The sequence below is a fragment of the Lytechinus variegatus genome, chromosome 15, assembly GCF_018143015.1.
Source record: "Lytechinus variegatus isolate NC3 chromosome 15, Lvar_3.0, whole genome shotgun sequence".
NCBI classification, from domain to species: Eukaryota; Metazoa; Echinodermata; class Echinoidea; order Temnopleuroida; family Toxopneustidae; genus Lytechinus; species Lytechinus variegatus.
In genome coordinates this window covers 18,573,136-18,598,366 of record NC_054754.1, presented here as the reverse complement: position 1 = coordinate 18,598,366, position 25,231 = coordinate 18,573,136, and the positions used below count along the sequence as shown (strand labels likewise).

General features: G+C 37.3%; 1 protein-coding gene across 2 annotated transcripts; it reads right to left on the bottom strand.

Annotated features, from left to right (window-relative positions):
* Positions 1-1,387: 1,387 nt before the first annotated feature.
* Positions 1,388-24,259, bottom strand: LOC121429161 (regulator of G-protein signaling 4-like). Of its 2 annotated transcripts, none has more exons than XM_041626093.1 (3): positions 19,251-19,605; positions 5,856-6,016; positions 1,388-1,650 (listed from the first exon to the last, which is right to left on the bottom strand). In XM_041626093.1, the coding sequence occupies exons 1-3, from the start codon at positions 19,316-19,318 to the stop codon at positions 1,460-1,462; spliced, it is 420 nt and encodes a 139-aa protein (XP_041482027.1). In that variant the 5' UTR covers positions 19,319-19,605; the 3' UTR covers positions 1,388-1,459. The 2 variants fall into 2 exon arrangements, with proteins under 2 accessions (XP_041482027.1, XP_041482028.1); XM_041626094.1 differs by lacking the exon at positions 19,251-19,605 and adding an exon at positions 23,210-24,259 and having other exon boundaries at positions 1,392-1,650.
* Positions 24,260-25,231: the final 972 nt, after the last annotated feature.

Here is a 25,231-nt window from a genome sequence, read left to right as displayed (position 1 = left end):
CCCTGGGACTGCAAAACGAACAAACGACCTGACCATTTTCTGGGAAATTAAACCTGTCGCACCTGATACCCTTATGCAGGTGTGTCGATAGACGCTACATCCCTCGAATAACGAACTTTCTCTATTCATTGCCATGCATGCTGCTGCACTGCTAGCAAATATGCATGGCCATAGCAGATCAATATTCGTCAGGTTACGTTGTAACCGCAATTATTTGCCACAAGATCACCCTCCGGCGGCCCTTCCAAAGTGGCGACAGGTTCATACTGATAAAGGCGAGTTCAGAAATGAACCTGCTGACAAGACACAATAGGAATATGTACAACTAAGAGTAGGATTGATTTTTTGCAAGATTATTGTATACATATCTTTGAAACAAAAATTGAATGAGAGCAAAACTGGTATTTTTGCCCCCTCCACCCAATGAATGAGGAAGGGGGCATTTTGGTAATGCGGTTGGGTCATTGATTACAAGTTTTGTAAAAGCCCTCTCCTCACAACCCCCCCTCAATTATAATAAATTTTGCCTCTAATTTCTACTCTTGTTTTTCTAATTACTAATATTATTACAGTTATTTATTCTTTTTTATTTCAAAATCTGCTTTACTTAAACTTTGTTATCATCATCATCAAATCTTTTTTTTCTTGGAAGGGAGGTGAAAATATCAATGGAAGCTACACAACGCAAGGTTTCCAATGCCCAAAAATAATGTTTTACTATTCAAAAAATAATTTGTTGAATGAATAATCAATTAGATGTTGATTATGTATTTATAGGTACATGTATACATAAAGGCAATTCATGTATTTAACCTTTCTGTATATTCATTCCTCTACCTATCCAGCAGTAGAGATGTTTGCCTATCATGTTTTAACTGTTTGCTATTCAAAGAGACCATTCTAGCTGGAAATGCCTCCAAGCAGGTCCCTCGTTCAATTTGAGTTTCACGATGTAAATGATTTGAACATAGTTGCAAAAACACCTCCTCCACTTTTCATCCATTCATTACATGCAAGCGCACACACAAACTGTCTATTTTGGTCGTTTCGATCATCCCCAAAAGATTGATTTACAAAGGGTCTTGACCAACGACAAACAGCTCTTGAACAACAATAATTTGTCTTCAGGACAGCACGTTCCCATGAAATAGCACCAGGGGCAAACATAAGGAATGTGTTGAATTATCATTGGGTACTGCCGGATTGGGAGATGATCGAGGATGTGCTTTCACAATTTTTCATTGATACCTGAAAACATATTTTTGGTCAAAACATTACAAAAGTTCCTCCAGATGGTTATATTCTATGACTGTACAATGGTTCGTTTATGTCCAGTGCAGGGGCCGTGGAACAGTTTTGAACGTGAGGGGGGCTGACCATGCAAAATATCACAATCAGATGGTCATGTTTACAAGTTTGTTAACAGTTTTTCGAAAGAGTGGGGGGGGGGAGCTGAAGACTATCCCCCTTCTGCATTAAAACTTGCCTCTCTTGGGGCCTGTATCGTGACGTAATCATCGTATATCTTCCTTGCTCTGGAAGAAAGCTTGGAGGATTTGAGCTTCTTGTAGTCCTCGCAGGCCAACCAGAATTCGATGTTTTCATCGCTGAACTCGGTTTGGAGGAACTTTCTGAACGCTTCCAGCCCATCTAGGGAAAGAATAGACAAAACAGAAAGAAAATATCAATGAAAATATGAAGACAAAAAATTGTTCATGTATTTACAAAAAAAATGTTGGCATATTTTCCCTTCCACTTCTGACATTAGACCTTTATCTTCACTAGAAAATAGTCCCTTTTTTTTCGCATACTTTTCCCCTTCTATTCCTGACGTCCCTTGAAGAGCTTAGCTGGATTCTTGAATCTGCAAGCTTAATTTCTTGGGGCAGAAATTGTTACCTGCATACTTTCCCCTTCTATTTCTGATGTCTCTTGAAGAGCTTAGCTGGATTCTTGAATCTGAAAAGCTTACTTTCTCGGGGCACAAATTGTTACCCGATACATTCCCTTACGCATGCACAAGATTTGCAATAACCCCCTGGTAAAGTAGTTCATGTCACACATGTCAATGCTGTACAAACAAATCTCAAAGACTCTTTGAAAAATGTATCCCACACAAAATGGATATCTTGATCGTCGATATTGTATTTTTTTTACAACTGCATTTAATTTCCAGAATTGGCTAATTCAATGATATACAAAATGAACGGCCATAAATCTCCTTCCTCCTTATCCTGCTCCCTTTTTTATTCCTCTTTTCCTCCTGCTCCTTCTTTTTCTCTTCTTCTTCTTCTCCTCCTTCTTCTTCTTCTTCGCTAGAAAGATGGGCATCCCTCAGCCTATACATCTTATCCATATTGCAAATATCATTGCTTGATTCTTCTTCAAATTATGGCTTCTTGATAAAATTCCACATCCCCTATTAAAAAGAAAGAACACATCGTCCCTGTTATCCTTATATAAAAGAAAACATTGAGCCAACAGCACCATCTCATGTCCTCACTGGCTCAAATTTGGCCAGGTTCCCAACCCACAATGCAACATTCTTAGCAGTGTACTCTTGTAATATAGCATGACAAAAAACTTCCATTTGAGAACACTATACCCCAGTTCCCCCTCTCATCAACTCTCTTCTCCAGCCGTAACTGCCTCAAGAAAGCAATTTAAGTATCAAAATCCCTGTTTCTTGACGTTGGTCCGAAGATAAAACAACAGCCTGGCATATACAGTCACAGCAGGGGACCACACACGATGGGATGCAGTGCGGTCCCTGTAAGCATGCCGTCATTTTTATTCTCTTACTTTCCTTATTCCGAGGTCGATTTTCTTCGTTCGAAATTGAAAATGGACTAACATTGGGTTACTGAGTACAATATGCCTTTGAAAACGTGATTAAATATGGAATACAATAATTTCATTCGAAGGTCCTACTACAGGCAGAGAAGTCTTATGTAATAGCGCAGCTGTTGTTTATCTTTTCGTCCTTTGCTCAATGCTCATATACTGGCCTGTGGGGTGAAATTGAGACAACGGGGATTACCCCTGGATTGATAAAGCACGGTTGATAAGGACTTGGAAATGATTTTTAGGAGATCCAAATGGAAAATGGGGCACAACACCGCAGTTCGCAATCCGAACTGAGATCCAAATGGAAAATGGGGTACAACACCACAGTTCGGATTGCCAACGTGGTGTTGTTTCAAAGGGAAGTTTGATGTAATGGACCCACTTAAATGATTAATACACTAATAATTCTTATTAACTACCTAATGCATTCACGCCTGAACATTGATTGGTGATTGGTGGTGATTTTTTACCTGATTGCTAAGAAAGCATGAATGCTTGTAAGCAAGCAACCAGAGGACCGATGGCTTAAGGTCCTCTCCGAAGGACCTGGTACTGAGGATTAATGCCTTACCAAAGGCACTTGCGCACCAAGTGGGAATCGAACCCGGGTCACCGGAAAACGAATCCCCGCTCTACCGACTCAGCTATCGCTACCCAATATAAAAAAAGTGCAAAACATGTAAATTATTTCCTCTTTTAAAAACATTTTAGTTTCTCTATACAAATAATTTTGGTGATTTTTCCCCTCTGTATAGTCTCAAAATGTTTATCAAGGCTGGCTATTTATAACACACAGTTTATGAAAAACCATACAAAGTGCTTTTCAGTTGAACACTCTCCATTCAAAAGTGATAGTGTTTCAATCCAAGTATTCAAAATTGGATGAAAAATAGAAATGGATGATGGATGAGATCCCCCGATTCTAGACGAAACTATGAAGTCAATGAGGAGACGAGAATTCTGGGATTTATTGAAAGACAAATCTGGTATGGAAATCATTCTATCTTCGGCCACATCTTTAGCTCAATCATGGCCTTCCAGTTAAAATGCACTTCGACCCACTTTCTCGGCATGCCTCCGAAAAACAAACCTGCAAGCCTCTTCAGATGCTAATATGTCTATTTGTTGTTGTGAGTCTTCCCTTGACGGAGAGACTGGGAAAGAGGATCAATCGTACAGAAAAAGGATAGCCTGCATGCACAGACCCTTACTTTTCACAATTTGCATAGTACATAATGCAGAGTCTGAAGTAGTAAGACTAGATCCACTCATGTACACTGTACTGTGGTAGAGAGAGTATTCAGTGCATCCCAGAAAAAAAGGGAAACCGGGATTCCCCTGTTTTTTTCTTCAAAGGCAAATGAATGATGCTATTTCATTCACATAATCATATCATTCAATTATTTCTCTTCATTTTGATACCCAATATGAGACGAACACTTCTTGCATTAATGAGCAAGACGAGTTTGAAATTTCAATGTCAAAATCAGGTTGCGCAGAAAAGTTGAACAAGATTTGTTCATGTTACTACAACCATGCTTCTTCGACGACTGGCTCATTAGCATTTCTTTTGTATTCTTTAAGCTTCTCTCACTGATCCCTGAAATGAGAATGTATTCAGATTGTATGAGTTTCTGCGCAACATGTCTCAATATTTATTGTTTGTAATCTGCCATGCACAAACGATTTGCGAAGATGTTGGTATCACATTAAAGATGAGATTCCATTCTTACCATAAATATCAAATTTATGATAAACACATAATTCATAATTGTGAAATCTGTCTCTGAAAACAGGTTTCCTTTTTGTGGCATACCCTGTATATAAACCATGGCTGGCTCTTGACACAGACAGGGAGTTTGGCATCTAGTCTTCACTTCAGACTTAGTTATAATTGGTTTAAGTGTCACATATAAGTCTGCCCTTGCAGACTTACAAAAGGTGCGGTGTTACATTAATGTTTAAGTCATTCATTGTGTTAACACTTTATCAGTGTCATCTCAAAATATCAAAGTGTTTCACAGGGGGGGGGGGGAGGAGTTATTATTAAAAAAAATTTCAATTAGGACAATAACTTCCTAATGTTAAAGCCCATACTGAAGCAATAGTACGGTGTCAATGATGTGACTTATGAACCTTCTCACACATCTGAGGTCATTTACATCTAGACACAACTCTTTTCTTAGTTTGCATGAATAATTGGGAATAGACCTTTGCATTTCCCGCAGTGACCCACCTGGCCATCACAGGACACACAGAAAGAGTCAACATTAAGTTCAGATAATCAGCACCAAGAATACATCACAGTATCTAACAATTTCGCAACAGTGGTAAAACACAATGCAAGAAAACCCTATTCATAATACCTCCATTCATCTTCATGATTTTACGGTCACACTTCATAATTCCGAAGGTCGTAATTCCAAAGATTCTTTATTCCGAAGGTTTGTAATTCTGAAACACGTAAATTGCCTATACCTTGATGTTCGTTAATCCGAAGATGTAAAAGGGTTTGTTATTCCGAACAATTGTGGCGTTAATTTGAAAGTTTGATAATCCGAAAACGAAATAAGGTTCGATGCTCCAAAGGTTCGTTAATCCGAAAACGAAATAAGATTCGTTGTTCCAAAGGTTCATTAGTCTGATAATGAAATAAGGTTCATTAATCATTTCGTTTTCGGACTAACGAACCTTCAAAATTACGAACCTCATTTCGTTTTTGGACAAACGTACCTATGGAAATACGAACCTTCGAAATAACGAACCTTTGGAATAACAAAGCACCAGAATTACGAATGTACTGTCTATGCCCGATTTGGATTGTAGTTACAACAGCGACTGGCTCTACTTTCGAGGACCATCAAATATATTGCCCTTAAAAGAACCATATCTCCCTCATCTGTAAACTCCTGCCAATAACGATTCTGTTGCAGCCAATATGGGCTTCCCTCCGATGCCGATCAAGATCATTTGATTACCTTGCCAAAGGAAATAAATGTAATACTCACTCTTATCTCTCAACAAGTTTTCGAATGATTCGCCCCATTTCCGTACGTCCTCCACCTCGAGTAAAGAAATCTTCTCGCAGTTGAATTTGTTGGTGTCTCGTAGTGAACTGTCTGTATGGCGCCTTCGCAGAAAGCGCATTTTATCCTTCAAATCCCGAGCACTGTAGCAGAAAACAAACATGGAAAGAAAAAAAAAACTTTATTAGAAAATGAATTCTACAAGATGATAGCTTTCAAATCAAAACTTTTGAAATCCGATAGAGCGAGAAGGAAAATGAAGAACTGTCTGAAACCGAGGCTAGTGTTGCTAGGAAGTGCTTGCTTCTTTGGAGGCACGCACAAGCTAAGAAACCTGTTCAAAGCACTGAAAATACTTTTCAGACAAATGACAAACTGCGCATAAAGCAGCACAAATACAATCCCTACATTTTTTCAAACCAAATGAATAATTTTTTATTTATAGGTGAGAATTCACATGCTGCTGGGCAGGCTGGCACATGCCTTGAAACCCAAATAAACGACAGAGCAAGCTACCTCATTACATGTTTGTTTGCAATTACGAGTTGGGAAAGATTTTGGAATTTAAACAAATATTGCATAAGGAAGAACAAAAAATGACTAATTAAACTTCACAAATATCGAGGTTTCTTTTCAAAATAATTTTAAAAGTGAGACCCCATTACAACAAAAGATCCTAACACATTTTCTCAGCTGGTTAGGAACCCTTGTGTTGATTTCTCAGAAATGTAAGCCTCATTTCACTGGATGGATGCAGTAACATGACCCAAACTCATACCCTCCTCCGTGGAGAAAAACAATATACAGAGAGTGATATGGAGACACGAGGTGGTGTTGGAAATGTCATTTTGTATCAGATTTTAAGGAGGAGTGCTCTTTAAAGCACCCTTGATATTACAAGTATGGTATCTACGATAAGATGGAGAACATGAGATGAATTTTATTTGTTCACTCAGGGTTAATGCTCCTCCAGCCTTCTGAGGCATCTGATATTGGAAAATGTCAGTGTGCTAAAATGAACCTACCATGAGTACCAATGATTTAAGAATCGGTTGAAAAAAAAATCAAATTTGTTCTACAAGCATTTTTGTTTTAAACAGCAATTGATAAATACTGGTACATATGTTAACCAACAGAATAGTTTTGAGAGTGTAGCAAGAAACTTAAATCTTAACATTTTTTCCTTACTTAAGTCATATTTTCAAGCTTATTTGCATAATATTAGAATAATAGAATGCTGTGTTTTCTTCTGGATTATACAAAATCATTAATGTTGTTGAAGGATATTATATTTTAGACTGCTATTTTTTTCTCCCTACGGACAATTTCAAACCATCCTGCTTTCGGATATCTACAAAAACAACATTTAATAATACTCGCATCGAAAACTGAAGAAAGAGCTCATTTTTCCTATGACTGAAAGATTATACTAGCTGCCAACTTAAGGAGTACTAATTTTGGGACCATCTGGTCGTAAACAAACTGTTGGATTTTCTAATGCAATTGAGCCTCAATTAAGCTTCCCCTCACTCGTAACCCCGCTGAGTTGTGTTTGCAACCGATGGGTGCAACGCAACTGTGCATATGCCCACGGGGAGAGTGCGCAGAGCAGATGACGTAAAGAGGTGTAATACAGCACGATCCCTGCCTTAAACTACTGGCGTCTAACAAACAGGCGTTTGTTAGTGTGTATGGGTATCTATCAGATGCAGCTTTGATATGTTTTCTTTCCAATTCTCTATCCCGCACACTCTCACCTCATCTCAAAACCAAGATCGTACAGACTGTTTGCCAAACGAAGCCTGGCCTGCTACCCTGCGTCAGATTGTTGTTTTATGATACATTCAGAAGAGGTTACATTTCTAGTGAAATCTATTTGCAGTATTTTAAACAGATTAAACCAAAATCGTGATTACGATAGAACAACATGCAAACAAATCCCCCTCCAGCAGGTATATGGCATACACAGACTTGCCAACTTCTACAACCACAAAAAAAGTATTCTTAGAAGGAAAAAAGAAAGTATTTTTTTTTACAAAAAAAGAGAGTATTTTACAAAAATTCCTCAACATAATAATCACCAGCCTGTTGGAGTGAGATTGGTGAAAAACATGTGAAATGACTCTACTTGAAAACTTGATCACCTTTTTAACCATGTGCTCTTAGGCGAGAATTTACTTGTTCTTTTCATGGAACAAGTTACTGGCCCGACAGCGATTTTTACCGGTCTGGGACTGTCAAACCGGCACTCGTGTCACTTGCTTTGTAAAATACATACTCCATGATCAGAAATTGAAAATAAAACAATTCATACAAAAAAATTATTGGTGTATTCATAGCAAAAAAGAGGCACAAATACTCTAACAAGGGAACGGTTGCCATGTCTGCATACACTGCTTGGTTAAAAATTTTAGTTAGAAATTATCTTACAAATCAGGAATCCCAGATCAGAAAGAGGGTAATGAAAAAACAAGAAATGTATATCATGGACACAACTCTGTGATTATATCCATGTTAGTGGAAAAGTTATATGGAAGCAAGGCTGGGGTTGCATCATCACATCTGAGCTCGTACGTGAATGAAAATCCATCGAATAGCCTTCCTTAATCGAGTTAATTACTTATTGAGGCAAGCATTTCTTTGAATGAAGCATGCAATCTCTGAAGGTCGAGGGTCATCTCTTGAAGGATTTGACAACCTTCCCTGTACAAGGAGATGAATGAAGTCATCACATCACGTATGCTTATCTTAAAACAGGATGAATATTGTAATTAAGAGAGAATTTGAGAGTAGGGAGATTCAATGAGCTTCGGCCTGGATCTTGAAAACCATCCAACCTTTCGTTATCATCCAAGACTAGTTGAAGGGCACGTAGAGGCCAGCGGAAGATATCACTTCGCAGAAACCCCACCGCGCTCAGCCTCGCGTACGTAACGACTCGAGATGTGGCTTTAATCAGAAAGGTATCTTGCCGTGATTTGATTTGCGTGCGAGGACTTGTTTGTCCATTGCACCAGACATAACACATCTCAGCACTCTTTTTTTTTTCATTTTGTTTCCTCTATTTACATGTCCAAGATGGAGCATTCAATCAAATAATACATTTCTAAATGCATCACAACCAAGACTCAGAGCTACCAAGTCTCAAGCATTATGCGTGAGACTCACGCATTTTGGACTCTTGTTCATCCCCTCAAATCTCTGTCTCACGCAACTATCACAGCCTATCCCAATATATATTGTACACAATGTCTGTGATCTCACCCAGATTCACAGAAAATCTCACGCATAGCTGGTCTTTGAACTTGGCATCTCTGAAGACTCATAAGATCCCAAATCAGACACATACTGTTTATTTCAGAACATTCAGCCATACCTTGGGCCCATATTTCTAAAGCCCACCCACCGCAGGAAGTACAGTTTAACCTTTCAGTGCATGCCATCCATTTTCTGATGGGGTAGAATAGGGCAAATTTCTTGATCCGAGAATACCTTGCATTCTCAATTTTCAAGTTTTTCTGAATTCCCCGATGACATTCAACTGTAAGGAAATGTTGTTGCATCTCCAAGAAAGCTCTGAACAAATCAAAGATTCCCAGGATGAGGATAAACGTGGACATCCCTCACGCTCCTAGACACGATTTTTCCATCCTCCCATTAAAGAATGAACTGTGTAGGTTTCAGTGTTAAAGAATGAACCAGCTGGAACTGGAAGAAGTTACTTGTGTGAAAGAAACAAAATGGAAGATCCAGGGAATAAATTACACTGGGAATGGGGGCGATTTAGCCCCCCCCCCATAATGCTAAAAAAGCCCTGGAAATCCCCATTCTTTGCAATGTTAAATCTCACCTAATGTTGCAGATTCAGGTATTTTGTTGTCAAAAGTAGCACCAAAAATATAAAAATAAATATTTTTGTGTGTGCCTGGGAAGATCAATGAAAGCCACCACACTTAAAAAAAATGACTGTTTGATGATACAAAGTACAATTTTCCAAGAGCTTTTATCACAGCTAAAAGATTCAATGCCCCCACATTATATGCATTATTGGTAACCTCAATATCATGACATTAGGTATTTTACATTTGTAGTTCTATGGTTTTCTTGAAATATCAAGAAATAACCCCAATTCAACTAAATAGGTTATTTATAATCTCTTAGATTGTAATCTGAATAGTGACATTTAATTTAGAATATTAAAACAGAACTCGACTTGAAATGAGCGGGTGTTCACATCTTGTATAGATACCAAATCTTGTTTTTAAGAAAATATCAACAATTGTTTGGTGTGATAAGAAGAAAACCTGACAGGATGACATTAAAAAAAACAACCAAATTTCATATCGCAATTATTACTTTGAAACTTGAGATAATGATGTTGAATTTTATGGGATGTCACATTTTTACAAAGTTATATTAGGAGAAACTACACAAAAGCAGAGAGTTACACAAAGATTACCTATCTTCAACCTCATTTTCATTAGTTGAACAGGCATACATTCACAGTAAGGATCATCAAAATATGAAAACTCGGCAGTTAATCTTAATATTACAAGTAAATACATACTGTTTGAAGCTATTGAAATTGGATTTTACGATCTCCAGTTTGTTGATGAAGTTCTTTATGAAAATGAAAATGAAAATTTCCTCTGAGCGAAACACACAAAAATTATATCCAACACAGGCTCAGAAAAATGCATAGACGGCACAGAAATGATTTCCTCCAAATCACCTTCTTCATCAGCAATTCGAGACTGAGGATATATCTAGGCTGTAAATCTACTCCGTCAAAGGCAAATCTCAGATTTTGAGATCACACGAACCTTGGTGGATATGCCCTCAAACCTCCAAAACCCTTAAAAAAATTAATGTTTTTCTTTCTTCCTAACTCGTCCGTCTCTTCATCTTTTTTCTTCTTTTTAATTTAGCCCTCATTCACTTATTTCTACGCATTGAGAACCCTACTTTTGCTACTGGCAATATCGGTCAGGCTAAAACTGCTCTATCGTCACTCCTTCATTACATATCTCATCTAGCTGTTGATGGAGGAGGAACTATATATGCAAAATGCGTTGGAGTATATACAAAAAAGAAAGAGGGCATTTCTAAAGAAAGACCGTTGTGGGCTTTTTAATGGCTCGTCAAGGTAATAATGCTGTAATATATCAAAAGTTGTACTGATTGCAATCATGTACCATAAGATCATCCACCCTTTCCTTGTTTGCCTTTGTAAATATCCTTTTTTTAAAGAAAAATATTATATTGATTATAGAGTTTGATGTCATTGAGTGCACCTGTAAACAACATCAACGTTTCATGAAGGAAGGTGACAATGACGGCATCATCGGTCAATATTATTCTTAAAATAAAAAAATGAAAAAAAAAATATTCACAGAATCCAATCATTATGACGGATTGCGTCAGTGTGAAATCATGAAGCAAGGATTATTGATTTTATGATCATTGCGATGCGAAATTGGGGCGAAGGCAAATTGGCAGCCTCAATCCATTTAACCTTTAGTGAGCGGCATGCGTGCAAATTGGCACACACCCGGGGAGACCCGCAAAACCAAGAGCGCTTTTAAACCTATAGTGCATCGACTCCCAGTGAAAAAAATTGGAGAAACCAAAAGAATTTGAAAATTAGTGGGCAAGAAAGTATGAGAATTTTCATCAAGATGGAAAGAAAGAATGAGAAAAAGATAGAGAGAGATGGACAATGAGCAAAAGTAAAACTGCTGATGAATTGTTGCTAACAAAATTGACAGCATCCTAAAATGAGCAAATTTAATTGACACAATACCATCTGGTGTGCTTATCAATTACTGTATAATTTATATATTTTCATACAATTTTGTAACAGATGAATCTAGTGCCATACATCATTTTTTCAACAAAATAATACCTATTAAGGTTGCACTACTTCAAGTTGCTAGCTTTATATCCCACTATCGACAAGTCTAGCGTGTGATATCACAGAACGAAATCGAAACCGCAAATGAGAGAACAGGGGGACATCAGACACAGGTTAGAGGAACGGTAAGGTGTTCTGGGACCCTACTAGCAAGGAAACGTATAGGGGTGCTGCGAGAGTATATGGGTTAATCTAATAACAGTCGTCGGTACAGGGAGCTTGATTATCATAGCTATGGGATTGGACTTGTACTGTCAGCATCAAGTTTCTGAAGTTGGGCAAAGAATATGGTATATGGGATGGAAGGAGAGGTCTACTGATTGGATGGGGTCTAGATGAAGATAAATATTAAACAGGAAAGAGCCAATGCCAAGTAATTAGCAGTTCTTTGGCTTCCAATGCACAATCGCACTGCTTTAGGCACATTCAACTTTACGACCGGAAAGGTCATGATGCAGTTGTCCTCTGAAAACATAATCTTGATTTCATTTTGTAAAGTTCACAAAAAACACACAATTCAATGAGGCATCCTGATTTCATTCATCCAACACAAAGATGCTCAAAGCCTTCGAGGAAACTCTTGCTTCTAGCATGCGAGGAGAAGCAATTACTAATACTTTGTTCGATGATTAGTTTTTAATAGAAAATTTCTAATGAAATTTCATGCTCAGAGTAAAAAGCAGATCAACTTGATTTCACGCATTTCAAAGTTTTTACACTCATTGCTTGAAAACGGCAGCTACACTGACAATGTTATTAATATATATTTAAATACCTCCAAGCCTTTATAATTCCACCATCATTTTCTACTTAACCTTTATTCTTTAACACTAACTGCCATTCAATAATCCTCGGACTCTCAACTCTTTAGTAAATATAACGCCTATCTATTGTTTAAAAAATAAACAAAAACAGTCAAGTGGGATAATGTAATTTTGATAAGTGCATATATTCTTTTTTGAATGAGAGCGTCATTAAAAAATAAACCAACAACCCTCTTACTCTCTTCCCAGTTTGCCTCATTTTTTACACTATTCATATATTTCTATGTAACACGGGCCTGTTGCAGATAGAGTTGTGATCAAACGCAAACTACAAATTACAATCCCAACTTGATTTCCAACCAATGACATGCTTGCATTAGGGACTTGCACTTGATTTTTTTAAAAGTTGAATTTCAATGCCTCTCTTTCTGCAAAGGGCCCCCGACCTTTTTCACCTCAACGAGGACAGGAAATTGAATAAGGTCAAGCAGGGGAGAGTTTCACGAAGTGGTCTGTCAGTGATTCTCACTACCAACAGTGATAAGCTACTAAAATCCTTGCACCCGATTGGTTTAAGAGCAAAGGAGTCAGTGAAAGTCAATAAAAGAACTTTTTATGAAACACCAAGAATCAACATAGCATCTTCTATAAGACATTATCTATGTTCCTTACATGCAAATTTAAACTAATTAAAAACAAAAATTCATTGTAAGTTCCTTTGCAAGAATTTCATTTTATACATAAATGGTGCTTCAGCATTTAAATCTTTTATCTTTCATAATATATTCCAAAAGTAGAAACAGGAAATAAAGTCAGGTCAAATTGGAATTTTAAATAACTTTATCTCCTGCCCATGCCCCATACCACATGACTCTAAACATAATCTCTATTTTAGTGGGGACTAGATCCGCTGCCCACATAATATCGTTGCTACACATTATTTTTATTTCATTTATTCATTATTTGTTTTTTTTTCAGAGTGAATGTCTCACATGTTATTAAACATGAGGGATGGCCTTAGTACCTTTTAAGAATAACAAGAAATCATTATCCTCAAGTTTTTAGTGGGATACCACAGAAACCCCTTTTCTGTCTATCTTTCACTCTTTATTGTATTTTATGCAATAGACCGTTATTTAAAGAAAGCTGCAAAGAAAATTGAAGGTCAATCATGAAACGTTAAACATTTCCGTTTCTTTAAGCACCAGCACAAATGATCTCAGAAGGACCTTAAGACCTAGCTTCAGTTGTGCTAAGAATGGGTTGACAGAAAAAATGATATTGCTACACGCGTTTTATTTTGGCTACAATTTAGTAAAAGCCCATGCTCTATGAAACGTGAGATGTGACCATTAATCAATGCCTTTCATGCCTAACAACAATACGTAATTTACTACAAGTAAACAGAGTTCCAGCTTGTTCAAATCTTCCATTTTTATTCATTTCATATCCATTCATTTCCAAACAGGTATGAACTATGAACAGGAAACTGCACGATCTCTGTCCATGTCTATACAGTATGTCCTTACTACATTATTTGTTTTATCCATACTGAGTGACCACGTTTTCTAAAATGTGAAAAATGACCTTTAACTCCTTTTGTGAATAGCAGGAAATCACAGCCTAAATTTGTTGCAGGCTAGCACAGAACTCCATTTCGTCCTTATTTTGCTTTTATTTTTTTCAGCATGGGTAAAAAGATCAGGAAATTCAAAAAGGTCAACCACAATCTTCTTAAAGCAACTTACTCACGTTTTCTTGAATTTGAGAGATGACGGCAATGGCTTTCACAAATAACAACAAACTATTATCTTCAGATAGTTCATATTCACATACATTTGTGCTAAGAATGGGTTGACAGGAAAAATGATATTGCTACAGGCGTTTTATTTCGGCTAGAATTTAGTAAAAGCCCATGCTCTATGAAACGTGAGATGTGACCTATGATCAATGCCTTTCATGCCTAACAACAATACGTAATTTACTACAAGTAAACAGAGTTCCAGCTTGTTCAAATCTTCCATTTTTATTCATTTCATATCCATTCATTTCCAAACAGGTATGAACTATGAACAGGAAACTGCACGATCTCTGTCCATGTCTATACAGTATGTCCTTACTACATTATTTGTTTTATCCATACTGAGTGACCACGTTTTCTAAAATGTGAAAAATGACCTTTAACTCCTTTTGTGAATAGCAGGAAATCACAGCCTAAATTTGTTGCAGGCTAGCACAGAACTCCATTTCGTCCTTATTTTGCTTTTATTTTTTTCAGCATGGGTAAAAAGATCAGGAAATTCAAAAAGGTCAACCACAATCTTCTTAAAGCAACTTACTCACGTTTTCTTGAATTTGAGAGATGACGGCAATGGCTTTCACAAATAACAACAAACTATTATCTTCAGATAGTTCATATTCACATACATTTGTGCTAAGAATGGGTTGACAGGAAAAATGATATTGCTACAGGCGTTTTATTTCGGCTAGAATGTAGTAAAAGCCCATGCTCTATGAAACGTGAGATGTGACCTATGATCAATGCCTTTCATGCCTAACAACAATACGTAATTTACTACAAGTAAACAGAGTTCCAGCTTGTTCAAATCTTCCATTTTTATTCATTTCATATCCATTCATTTCCAAACAGGTATGAACTATGAACAGGAAACTGCACGATCTCTGTCCATGTCTATACAGTATGTCCTTACTACATTATTTGTTTTATCCTTACTGAGTGATCACGTTTTCTAAAATGTGAAAAATGACCTTTAATTCCTTTTGTGAATAGCAGGAAATCACAGCCTAAATTTGTTGCAGGCTAGCACAGAACTCCATTTCGTCCTTATTTTGCTTTTATTTTTTTCAGCATGGGTAAAAAGATCAGGAAATTCAAAAAGGTCAACCACAATCTTCTTAAAGCAACTTACTCACGTTTTCTTGAATTTGAGAGATGACGGCAATGCCTTTCACAAATAACAACAAACTATTATCTTCAGATAGTTCATATTCACATACATTTGTGCTAAGAATGGGTTGACAGGAAAAATGATATTGCTACAGGCATTTTATTTTGGCTACAATTTAGTAAAAGCCCATGCTCTATGAAACGTGAGATGTGACCTTTAATCAATGCCTTTCATGCCTAACAACAATACGTAATTTACTACAAGTAAACAGAGTTCCAGCTTGTTCAAATCTTCCATTTTTATTCATTTCATATCCATTCATTTCCAAACAGGTATGAACTATGAACAGGAAACTGCACGATCTCTGTCCATGTCTATACAGTATGTCCTTACTACATTATTTGTTTTATCCTTACTGAGTGACCACGTTTTCTAAAATGTGAAAAATGACCTTTAATTCCTTTTATGAATAGCAAGAAATCACAATCCTAAATTTGTTGCAGGCTAGCACAGAACTCCATTTCGTCCTTATTTTGCTTTTATTTTTTTCAGCATGGGTAAAAAGATCAGGAATTTCAAAAAGGTCAACCACAATCTTCTTAAAGCAACTTACTCGTTTTCTTGAATGTGAGAGACGACGGCAATGCCTTTCACAAATAACAACAAACTATTATCTTCAGATAGTTCATATTCACATACACTTATAAACCCATACTTATGTGTCTTTGATGTATATTCAATGGTTGTAGGGCTATCCAAGTTAGATATTAACATACTGATCTATTATACAGCATACTGGTACAATTCATTACAAGTCTCATCCATTTTAAAATTTGGATCAATGTATTCTGAGAGTCCCAACTAGCACACTAGCAATCAATTATAAAAGAAATGAAGATCCCTAAAATCAGTTATAAAAATTGTGATTGATTGACTGGCGATTTGCAATTAGTTATAGTCTGCCTCTTGCAATAGAAATAATAGACTGATTCTATACAGTTATGCTAATACTGATCACAAATTTCTTATTAACAGTTGCAATCAATTTTGAATAAATCATCATCATCACCATCATCATCAACACTATCACCACCATCAGCATCATAATAATCACTATCACCATCATCATCAGCATTACCAACATCATCATCACCATCACTTCACCATCATCATCATCATCATCATCATCCCCATCATCATTATCATCATCATCACCATCACCATCAACATCATCGTCATCATCGTCATCATCGTTATCATCATCACCATTATCATTATCATTATCATCATCACCATCACCATCATCATCATCGTCATCATCGTCATCATCATCATCACCATCACCATCGTCATCATCGTCATCAGCAGCAGCTGCAGAACAAGCAACACCACCATCACTGAGTAACACATTCTTTTGGATGAGCTCACTTTTATATCCAACTTTGACAAGAATGTTCCCGGCATGTGAAAACAAAGAATCTTCCCGGACTTCCCATTCTAAGCAACAACGAGTCTCCATCAATATTCCCCACCTCGGTGAAATCTTAACATATTAATATTTTTTGACAAATACTTTTTGCAAACATCTCTGCACTTTGTACCCCTTGGAAGACCAGCAGCACCATGATTGATGCTGCTGAGTAGGCCATCCTCCCATTTTCATTTGTCAATTTCGTATATGTTATCAATCTATATGTATTGTTAAATGTTTGAAAAGAAATCCATTCAATTCAATTCAAAGGAAGTCATAGCAATGACTAAAACAAAGAAAAAACATACAAAGAAATAATAAATTACAGAATAAAACAAGATCTTCAAAGCTTTAAAACTGTTGTGAACTCGGGGAAAAATACATTTCTAATAATTTGAAAACACCCCTTTTTCCACTTCACGTCAATGAGTGATGTTGTACATGATACACAATTTTGTTTTCACTTTTGAACAAAGAAACAGAACAAATACAGACTGCTGCTTAATAATCAAATTGTCAATTCAGAGGGAATCTGCTTCCGGCCAAATTGAATTTTGTCTCTACCATCAGCGCAAATATCAATGAACAATGAAAACAGTCCAGTCGAGGCCTTTCTTTGGGGGTCTCTCTCTCTAACATTAGAATGAAGTTATTGATCTGTACAAGTTGAAGTGCAAAAAATAGAGCATCGATTTCTCAATGTATCTGAAAATAGTGTGTCTCAAACAAAAATACTGGCAATAATGGTGGCTTCTTAGAGGCACTCCAGCCTGGATGCTTGATGCCATTGGCACTCAGATAAATACAATATAAGGAAACACCTGATCTCAAATTGGATAAAACAATCCTGCACTGAAAGAAAAAAAGAATTCTGATATTATGAGAAACTAGAAAAAAGTCTTTACAAAGACCTTATTCTATATTTGAGGTCAATGATTGCATATCTGATTAGGTTGAACCTATAATACTTCTAGAAGTATAATCCGCAGAGGCAAGTTGACTGAGTTTACATCCAATTTCAAATCATCATTCTGATTCATTATTGTTTTAAGGCAATTCACATTAGCAAATAATGTGGGATGTGTTGTTCAAGTAATGGTAAATCTGCATTTTTATCATTATCTCTACTTCTTTTTGGGTCACATTATGTGTGATTTGCGTTGCAAAGTTTATAAATTGCCTGTTTTCACCCCAAAAATATGATGGCTGGGATTTAATAAGCAAACTAAATTGTACATTACACTGCAATAACTCTGGTGTTGATTTGACACCGGCCCAGAATCTATTATGTCCACACCAGAGAAGTGTTAAACGATACCAGTTTCGTTTTGGTCTAACACTTATCATACTCAATAATCAATGCAACCAATCATAGAAATCAGCCTTATGATCAATTGCTAAGCTTAATGTTAAGGGGTCCAGGGTTGGAGATACACGACCCTGTCTTAATGGAGAAACTTACATCAGGGGTCTGTAACATAAAACTTAGTGATTGATCTGGGGTTGATTTCTACTATTGGTTGGATTGATTATTGAGTATGATCAATCGCTAAGCTTTACATCATGGGGCCCCAGAGCTTTGCAAGGAAAAATGGTTGGTTAATTCATCAAGCTATGCATCAACATTTTTGTGATACTCATACTGATAAGAATTCTTCTGTCGGCCTGTAAGGTGTTTCATAAAGTTGTTTTACAGTAAGCTAAAGTTACGAGCTACTTCACGCAAGACTGGAATACGTTCTTAGGTGCTATTTCATCTTCAAAGGATGTATACCATATAATATGAGAAAGGGTCACCAGACATGCATAACCTATAAAAAGCTTTATACAACTGGGTGATCTTCCTCCTAGGTGCTATCAAGCTCAGTCTACGACAAACCTTGATTATCTGACACATTCTTAAGTTAGCTAATTATTTTCATTTTTGTCCAAATCAGGGTGCCTGTTCCATAAAGCTGTTCGTATGGTGAGTGCGACTGTTAAGAACGGCCGGTACCTTTCTGACATGCTAAATAATCACCAATGAATATCTAATGGTGAGTATCATTTCCCACAAGAAAGGATCACAAGTCGTTCTTAAAGTCACCCTTAACTGAGGAACAGCGTTATGACATGCGCCCCAGGTATTTTCGATCATACCCAAGGAAGAGAAATTGAATCTGGGCAAAGTCAATTCAGCAAGTTGGACATTTACATAAGTGCCTGTTTTACTCACTGTACAATATAGCCGGTTTTTCTGTAATTCACTATTCCAAGATGACATTAGCAAGGGTACATATCAATAAAATGTGGCATGAAATATCTTGATAGTATACTTACGTAGTGCCTTCTTTCGTAAAAGTCTCTGATCGTTTAATCTCCATGGCATTGACTAATTTTGATGTCATTATTAACGTTTTAAAAAAAAACACTCGCTGCTCTCAGATTCACAACACAGGTCTCTCCAGATCACGAGGAAATATTCAATAATACTGTTTATGCTATTTAGTCTATAGATGAATATATTAGCTCCAAGGATGGAAATATGACATCGGCAAAGTTGCCTAAGTGAGTTCAATCGCAGACCACAGACCTCAGTCAGTGTTGTCAATTCCAATAATGTAAATGCACTCTAAATTAATAAATGAGTGTTAGAAATCCTCAAACAACACATAAGTATCCATATTAGGCAGAGAGGAGGATGAAAATACCGAGAAGTCAGAGATGTTTAGAAAAGAGAAAAGCTCTCTAAATTTACTAGTTTATGATCCGATAAGGACGAGAGTTGACGGGTCTCTTCTCACAGCTGTTGTTTTCTTGTGAAACACAAGTAGCTCACAGCGCATCTGCTGACAGCTCTGACGTGCACTAGACACTGGCTGAAAAGAAAAACCCTGGCTGATTAATTTTCAAGCAATCAGGATTTTTTGGGACTACACCAAATTGGAAATCAGATTGAAGCTTTCTCTGTAGTTTAAAAGATTTTATTTCTAAGGGGTATCCCTGTAGTGACAAAGGATGGGTTGAAATAATTGCTATCTATCAAGGAGCAGCTTCTGCGGTCAGTACATTATTAATTAGAGAGGCCTCCATCAAATCTTTGAACAGTCAAGAAGGTATTATTGATTGAAAAATCTGCATGTAGAGATCACAGAGATTTCCGACTGACCAATTAGATGCTCAATTATTCTGCTTATGTCTCTTTACGGCAGCAGGAGAAGAAGAAAAAAGCCATGTGGCGTCGACCACCTGCTCCTACTTTATGGTTGTTTACGGAAGCAAACTGGTGCTCCCTGCTTGCATTCTCTTTTTTGGTCTCTCGCCCTATCTCTTCCTCTTGGTTGAACTGCCACCTCACAAGGAGGTAAAGTTTGTTCGGCCGTACATGCAAAGAGGTGCCCTGAATACTAAAGACGTAAGAATCAAGTGTTTTTTGTTTGTAAAGTGGAGGAAACTGACGGTGCGAGGCGGGAGGGGGTTACAGCAGTGCCCACAGGTGGGTGAGAGGTGGAGCTATCCCTGCATATATCTATCGATAGCATTTGCAAGTCCACAAACAGTGATTATAAAGTCAGCCACATCAAAATCAGCAATCTGATACTCACAATTGCACGGGAAAAAATTACAAAGGCAACTTGAAATATGCTCTTGCAGAATGCATACAAACTGCCACTTTGAATCCCAGTTCATGCAAAAATGCACTTCAGTACTTTACAACTAAGCTCAGTTCAAGTGTGATCCCTAAAAGGACAAAGGGATCAAAACAAAAAAGAAGGTTCACCTCATATTGGACCAGTTACAGCTGGTACACCACACCAGGCTTGTGCACATCAAATCCAGAAAGGGCTGTTAATATGCTTCTAGAAGCCTGCAAAAACAAGCCGGTTTCGAAGCTTGGATTTAAGACAGATGGCATAGAGAGAAGGCGCCAAGGGCTGAACTTGGTTTTTGATATGAGGTAATCCAGCTTTGTTTCTTGCTCATTCTTTCCTCAAAAACATCCCTAGGCGCTACGTTCTGGATACCGATGAACCGAAAGGATTATAGAACTTCCCACAAAACAACATCATCAAAACGTTTTTCCCTGGTGAATGGCAAAGTTCGCGGTATTAGATGAATGATAATCGATGATCTTCTTTCTATGCAGTAATCACAAGTAAGATGACAGGTATTTCACAAAGATGTTTGAACACCAACATCCCTCGAATAACCATTGTTGAGTTTTTTTTTTTTTTGGGGGGGGGGTGGGATGACGGATAGTGCAGAAATGCTGTGAGATGATATCAATACTTCACAGTCAAGCTTAGCTGACACGACACTAGGGTGGCACATGCAAGAAATGAACTCCGCAAGTCTGCAACTTCAAGCTACATAACTCCTCAAAAGAGCCTGGAGGAATGAATCCCGCGCAAGGACGATAACAAACTCGAGTCCACTGATCATCCCATGCAGTCGCTCCAAACAACAAAACCCTTCTGAGGTTCCTATATTACTAACCCCTTTCCTTACCCTGTCCCCCAAGACAAGCAATAAACAATGAACGGCAAGGAGAGAGTCCCGATGAGTCCGTCTAAATTTTCGGCAGCACAATCGCCCGCTTACGCAAGTGTCATCTAATAGGTGTGACTATACATAAACTGGCGTCTCCGACTTCACTCATCGATGTAGGGTGCCAGGATGGAGAACTGGGACAGAGGAACGAGCTGTGTACTCGCCTCTCTTGTTTCTCAAGATCTGAATGGCTCAAAGTCTTAAATTACCCCATCAAATATTGGATTTTGATGAGGTGGGTAGATAGAACGGAATCCCCCTCCAATAATTTTATTATAAATTCTTGCCCCTCCCTTCCCATCATCCTCTTATCACTCCTCTTGAATTTTAATATGATCATTGGCTTATTGATAAGATCAGAAGCTCTGCCTGAGAACGCTAGTATGAAGCAACTTAATGTTATAGAGCTCGTTTCTTGAGCATGAGTGCCTGACTACGCCATAGGCTGCAAAAATAATATCCTCATTTCTCTTCAGCCCCTGCCATCCACGCTGTCACGTCTTTACATAAAATGATAGGCGCAAAATACAAATCCCGATTGCCATCATTATAATCCACTTGCAAATAGATTGGGGTACGATGCGAGTCAGCATTTTTGTTTAAAGACAAGATCGTGCCTTCGGTGTAACGCCTAAATCAGGTATGGAAGGAGGAGCGCTATGAAGTACAGATGAAGTAGGAAGGGCAAACAGTGTTTAAATTAACACTTTCACCATAAAAAATGTGGTGTTAACACTACACTGCCAATGTTTACAGGATTACACCAAACTTTTCCATCTATGTTGAATCAAAGGTGTCAGTTCAACACCCGTTGGTTTTATTTTTAACAAATTCTGTTTATTGCTTTTACAGTGTTTGGTATTAAGTTCAAACTCTATGAGGGTGAGGTCCTCTAAAGATATCCATTGTTTTGATCTTAGCGCTATAACTTTTAGTGTTAAAGAAAGAAACCTTTTCCAAAGCATCACTTAACTGCAGCACATCCCATATTCCAAGTATCTACTTATAAATTAAATGGTAAAGATTTTCACTACCTCCGCAAAAATACAAGATTTCATAAACGTCTTCCACAAATACTATTTTGACAAGAATCGTCTTGCCAAGAATCTTCTGGTTTATGATTATGCCCCCCCCCAAAAAAAAGGAGATATAATAAATATTCAGTGTAAAACAAAAAAAAATACTGCACAGACTTCTATATCTATTGCATAGACTTCAGATCACCCTTTCAAAATAATGAGAAAAATAAGTAATTCTCAAATATTAAAACTTTATATAAATAAACCTCTCAGTGTTGATGACAACTCAAACGCAATTTTGGATTAGTGCTGAACATCTCTTTTTCAGCATGACATTCAAAGAAGTTTTAAATTGAAAGGGAATTACATCATTATATTCAATTGTGATTAAAAAAAACCTCCAAGTGAGAGATTAAGTAATTTAAAGAGATTGTGCAAGAGAGAGGAAAAGAGAGAGGATTAGGGTTAGTACAGGAAGGGAACAGAGAGACAGTGTGAGAAAGAGAATGAAATAGAGAGCAAATAAGAGAATGAAATAGAGAGCAAAAAAGAGAGAAAGAGAGCGAAAAAGAGAGAAAGAGATGAGGAATAAATTACGTGAAATTGGAAAAGGGGAAGGAAAAAATATAAATGAGCAACAACTTATCAATCTCTTACAAAATTAATACATGAAAGAAAAAAAAAGATTGAAAAGTAAGAAATTTGCAAGTTGAATTTAAACAATCCTACCTTGGCAGTCCAAAATGCATATCCAGTCGAAAAATCATCTGGCCGGAGACGAAAATATAAGGCACACGCAACAATGAAGGCAGGAAATCAAGATATTGATGTTATCACACCAAGAGTCAGAGGCAAACTGCGCCTTTTCCCAGAAGTTGTCTCTTTGTAAATATATTACCAATATTAAAAGGGTTGTTTTGTCGTTGGCATTCAATGCAATAAAGGCAAGAGAAAGAGCAATTGTCTGTTGATGACTATCCCTCCTAGCTCTGCATTTTAAGTGTCTACCATTGAGAGGAAATCATATCAGATGGCTTGCGAAAAACAGGCTTTCCAACGAGATGGGTTGATCCTTGGAGTAATGAGGAGGTAAAATGGCAACAAGTTTCGAGAGACGGTGTCTCTCTCCCTCTTTATCTCTGTCGCGGCACGACTGATATCACTAACCCACACAAGATAAATTGAAAGGACCGACCTTACCATCAGAGTTCAGTACGATACAGGAGAGTCCAATAAAAAACATCAACTGTTCCCCAAATCTCTCTTTATTTCTTTCTCTCTTGTATATATTGATAAATAAATTTTTTGTGATGTTTCCCAGAGTAACAAAGGCTGACGCAGGTCCAGCGACGGTATTTGCTTGGCGCTACGAGTTGCTAGCGAAAGATGCGTTTCCAAGTATGGATAACGTCAGTAACATGAGTATAGTGGCCGCAGGTGCTGCTTGCTTCTAAAACAAAACAGAGGGTGAGGAAATATTGATGGATGGGGATTAAGAATTGTTGAATCATCTGCGGAAGGACCACAAACTGTATGTCCTGTCCAACGTGGTCGCTTCGGTCTGATAACTCATAAAAGTTGCCAGGGGATTTTATAGCTGTATATATTCCTGTTTGGCATGTGCCTATAACTTGTAAGGTTTCATGTCGATTACTAAGAGGGCTAACAGTGGTGGAATGACATCATCTTTTATATCGAAGTACGACCCGGAATCATGATCCCGGGTGGTGAGATGGATCGTTGTTTCAGGGTAAAGGGAATGCGGAAAGCTCACATGCGGAACGATGGCTGGGGAGAGAGGCAGGGAGAAAGAGAGAGATAGACAGAGAAAGGGAGGAGAGAGAGACAGACAAAGAATATGAAGGTGAGTGGGTTAGAGCATCTAATGTGGGAGAATGAGTGCGTGTGTTTCAGGACTGTTGTGTTTGTGTGGCTGGTGTGTGTACACACACATTCTGATAGCAGCATATTGCTCCGTAGGTTTTACATGTGCGCAGCGTGATATATGGACAACCAATAAGCACGTTAGCCATGCTATTTTTCGTGAAATCAACATTATGAGAAAAAGCCCACTCATACTACACATCTCTGCAGGAAATTTTGACAGGATTATTTCTTTCTCAGAAAATATTTCAATTAAGGAAGCAATATGACCGGAAAAAGAAAATTCCATCTATCAATGGTATTAAGCATTCATCATTATGTAGGAAGCATCATAACACACAAAAAATAAAATTAAAACATGATATATTGAATATGAAACAAGAAAATATTCAAAATAAATATCAGGAAGTATTATTGTCTTTCATGCAATTAATTCAAGCTCACTTTACAAATAGAGTTAATTACTTACTTGTATATCTAATTTCTTTCAGCAAAAAGTTGATTGAATTACATTTTTTATTTGTTATTGTTCAGAATGAAACAAAAAATTAATTGATTTAAAGTATGGGATAAGGCAAATGAGGATCACATGATGGAAAAATAGAAGAGATAGATAAAGTGGAAATGAACCCCCCTACGCAGGAATACAGTACCTACAAATGCAAAAAATGCAAAATAAATAAATAATAATATATCCTAGCGCAGACATATAGATGATGAACAAACAGAATTGTGAATGCAAGTATTTGACCCCAACTACCGGAACCAAATCGACCCAGTACAAAGCCAATAGAAATGATATAAATCAGTATTCAATGGATTAAAAAAAAATACACAAACTGCTTCTTCAACTAACAATCCAGATTT

Bases quoted from the DNA above. Each gene is read 5' to 3' on its own strand.
- LOC121429161 (XM_041626093.1), bottom strand. From the start codon at position 19,318: ATGACATCAAAATTAGTCAATGCCATGGAGATTAAACGATCAGAGACT. The intron at 6,017-19,250 runs GTAAGTATACTA...TTTCTGCTACAG, and splicing joins TTTACGAAAGAAGGCACTAC to TGCTCGGGATTTGAAGGATA. The intron at 1,651-5,855 runs GTGAGTATTACA...TTCTTTCCCTAG, and splicing joins AAACTTGTTGAGAGATAAGA to ATGGGCTGGAAGCGTTCAGA.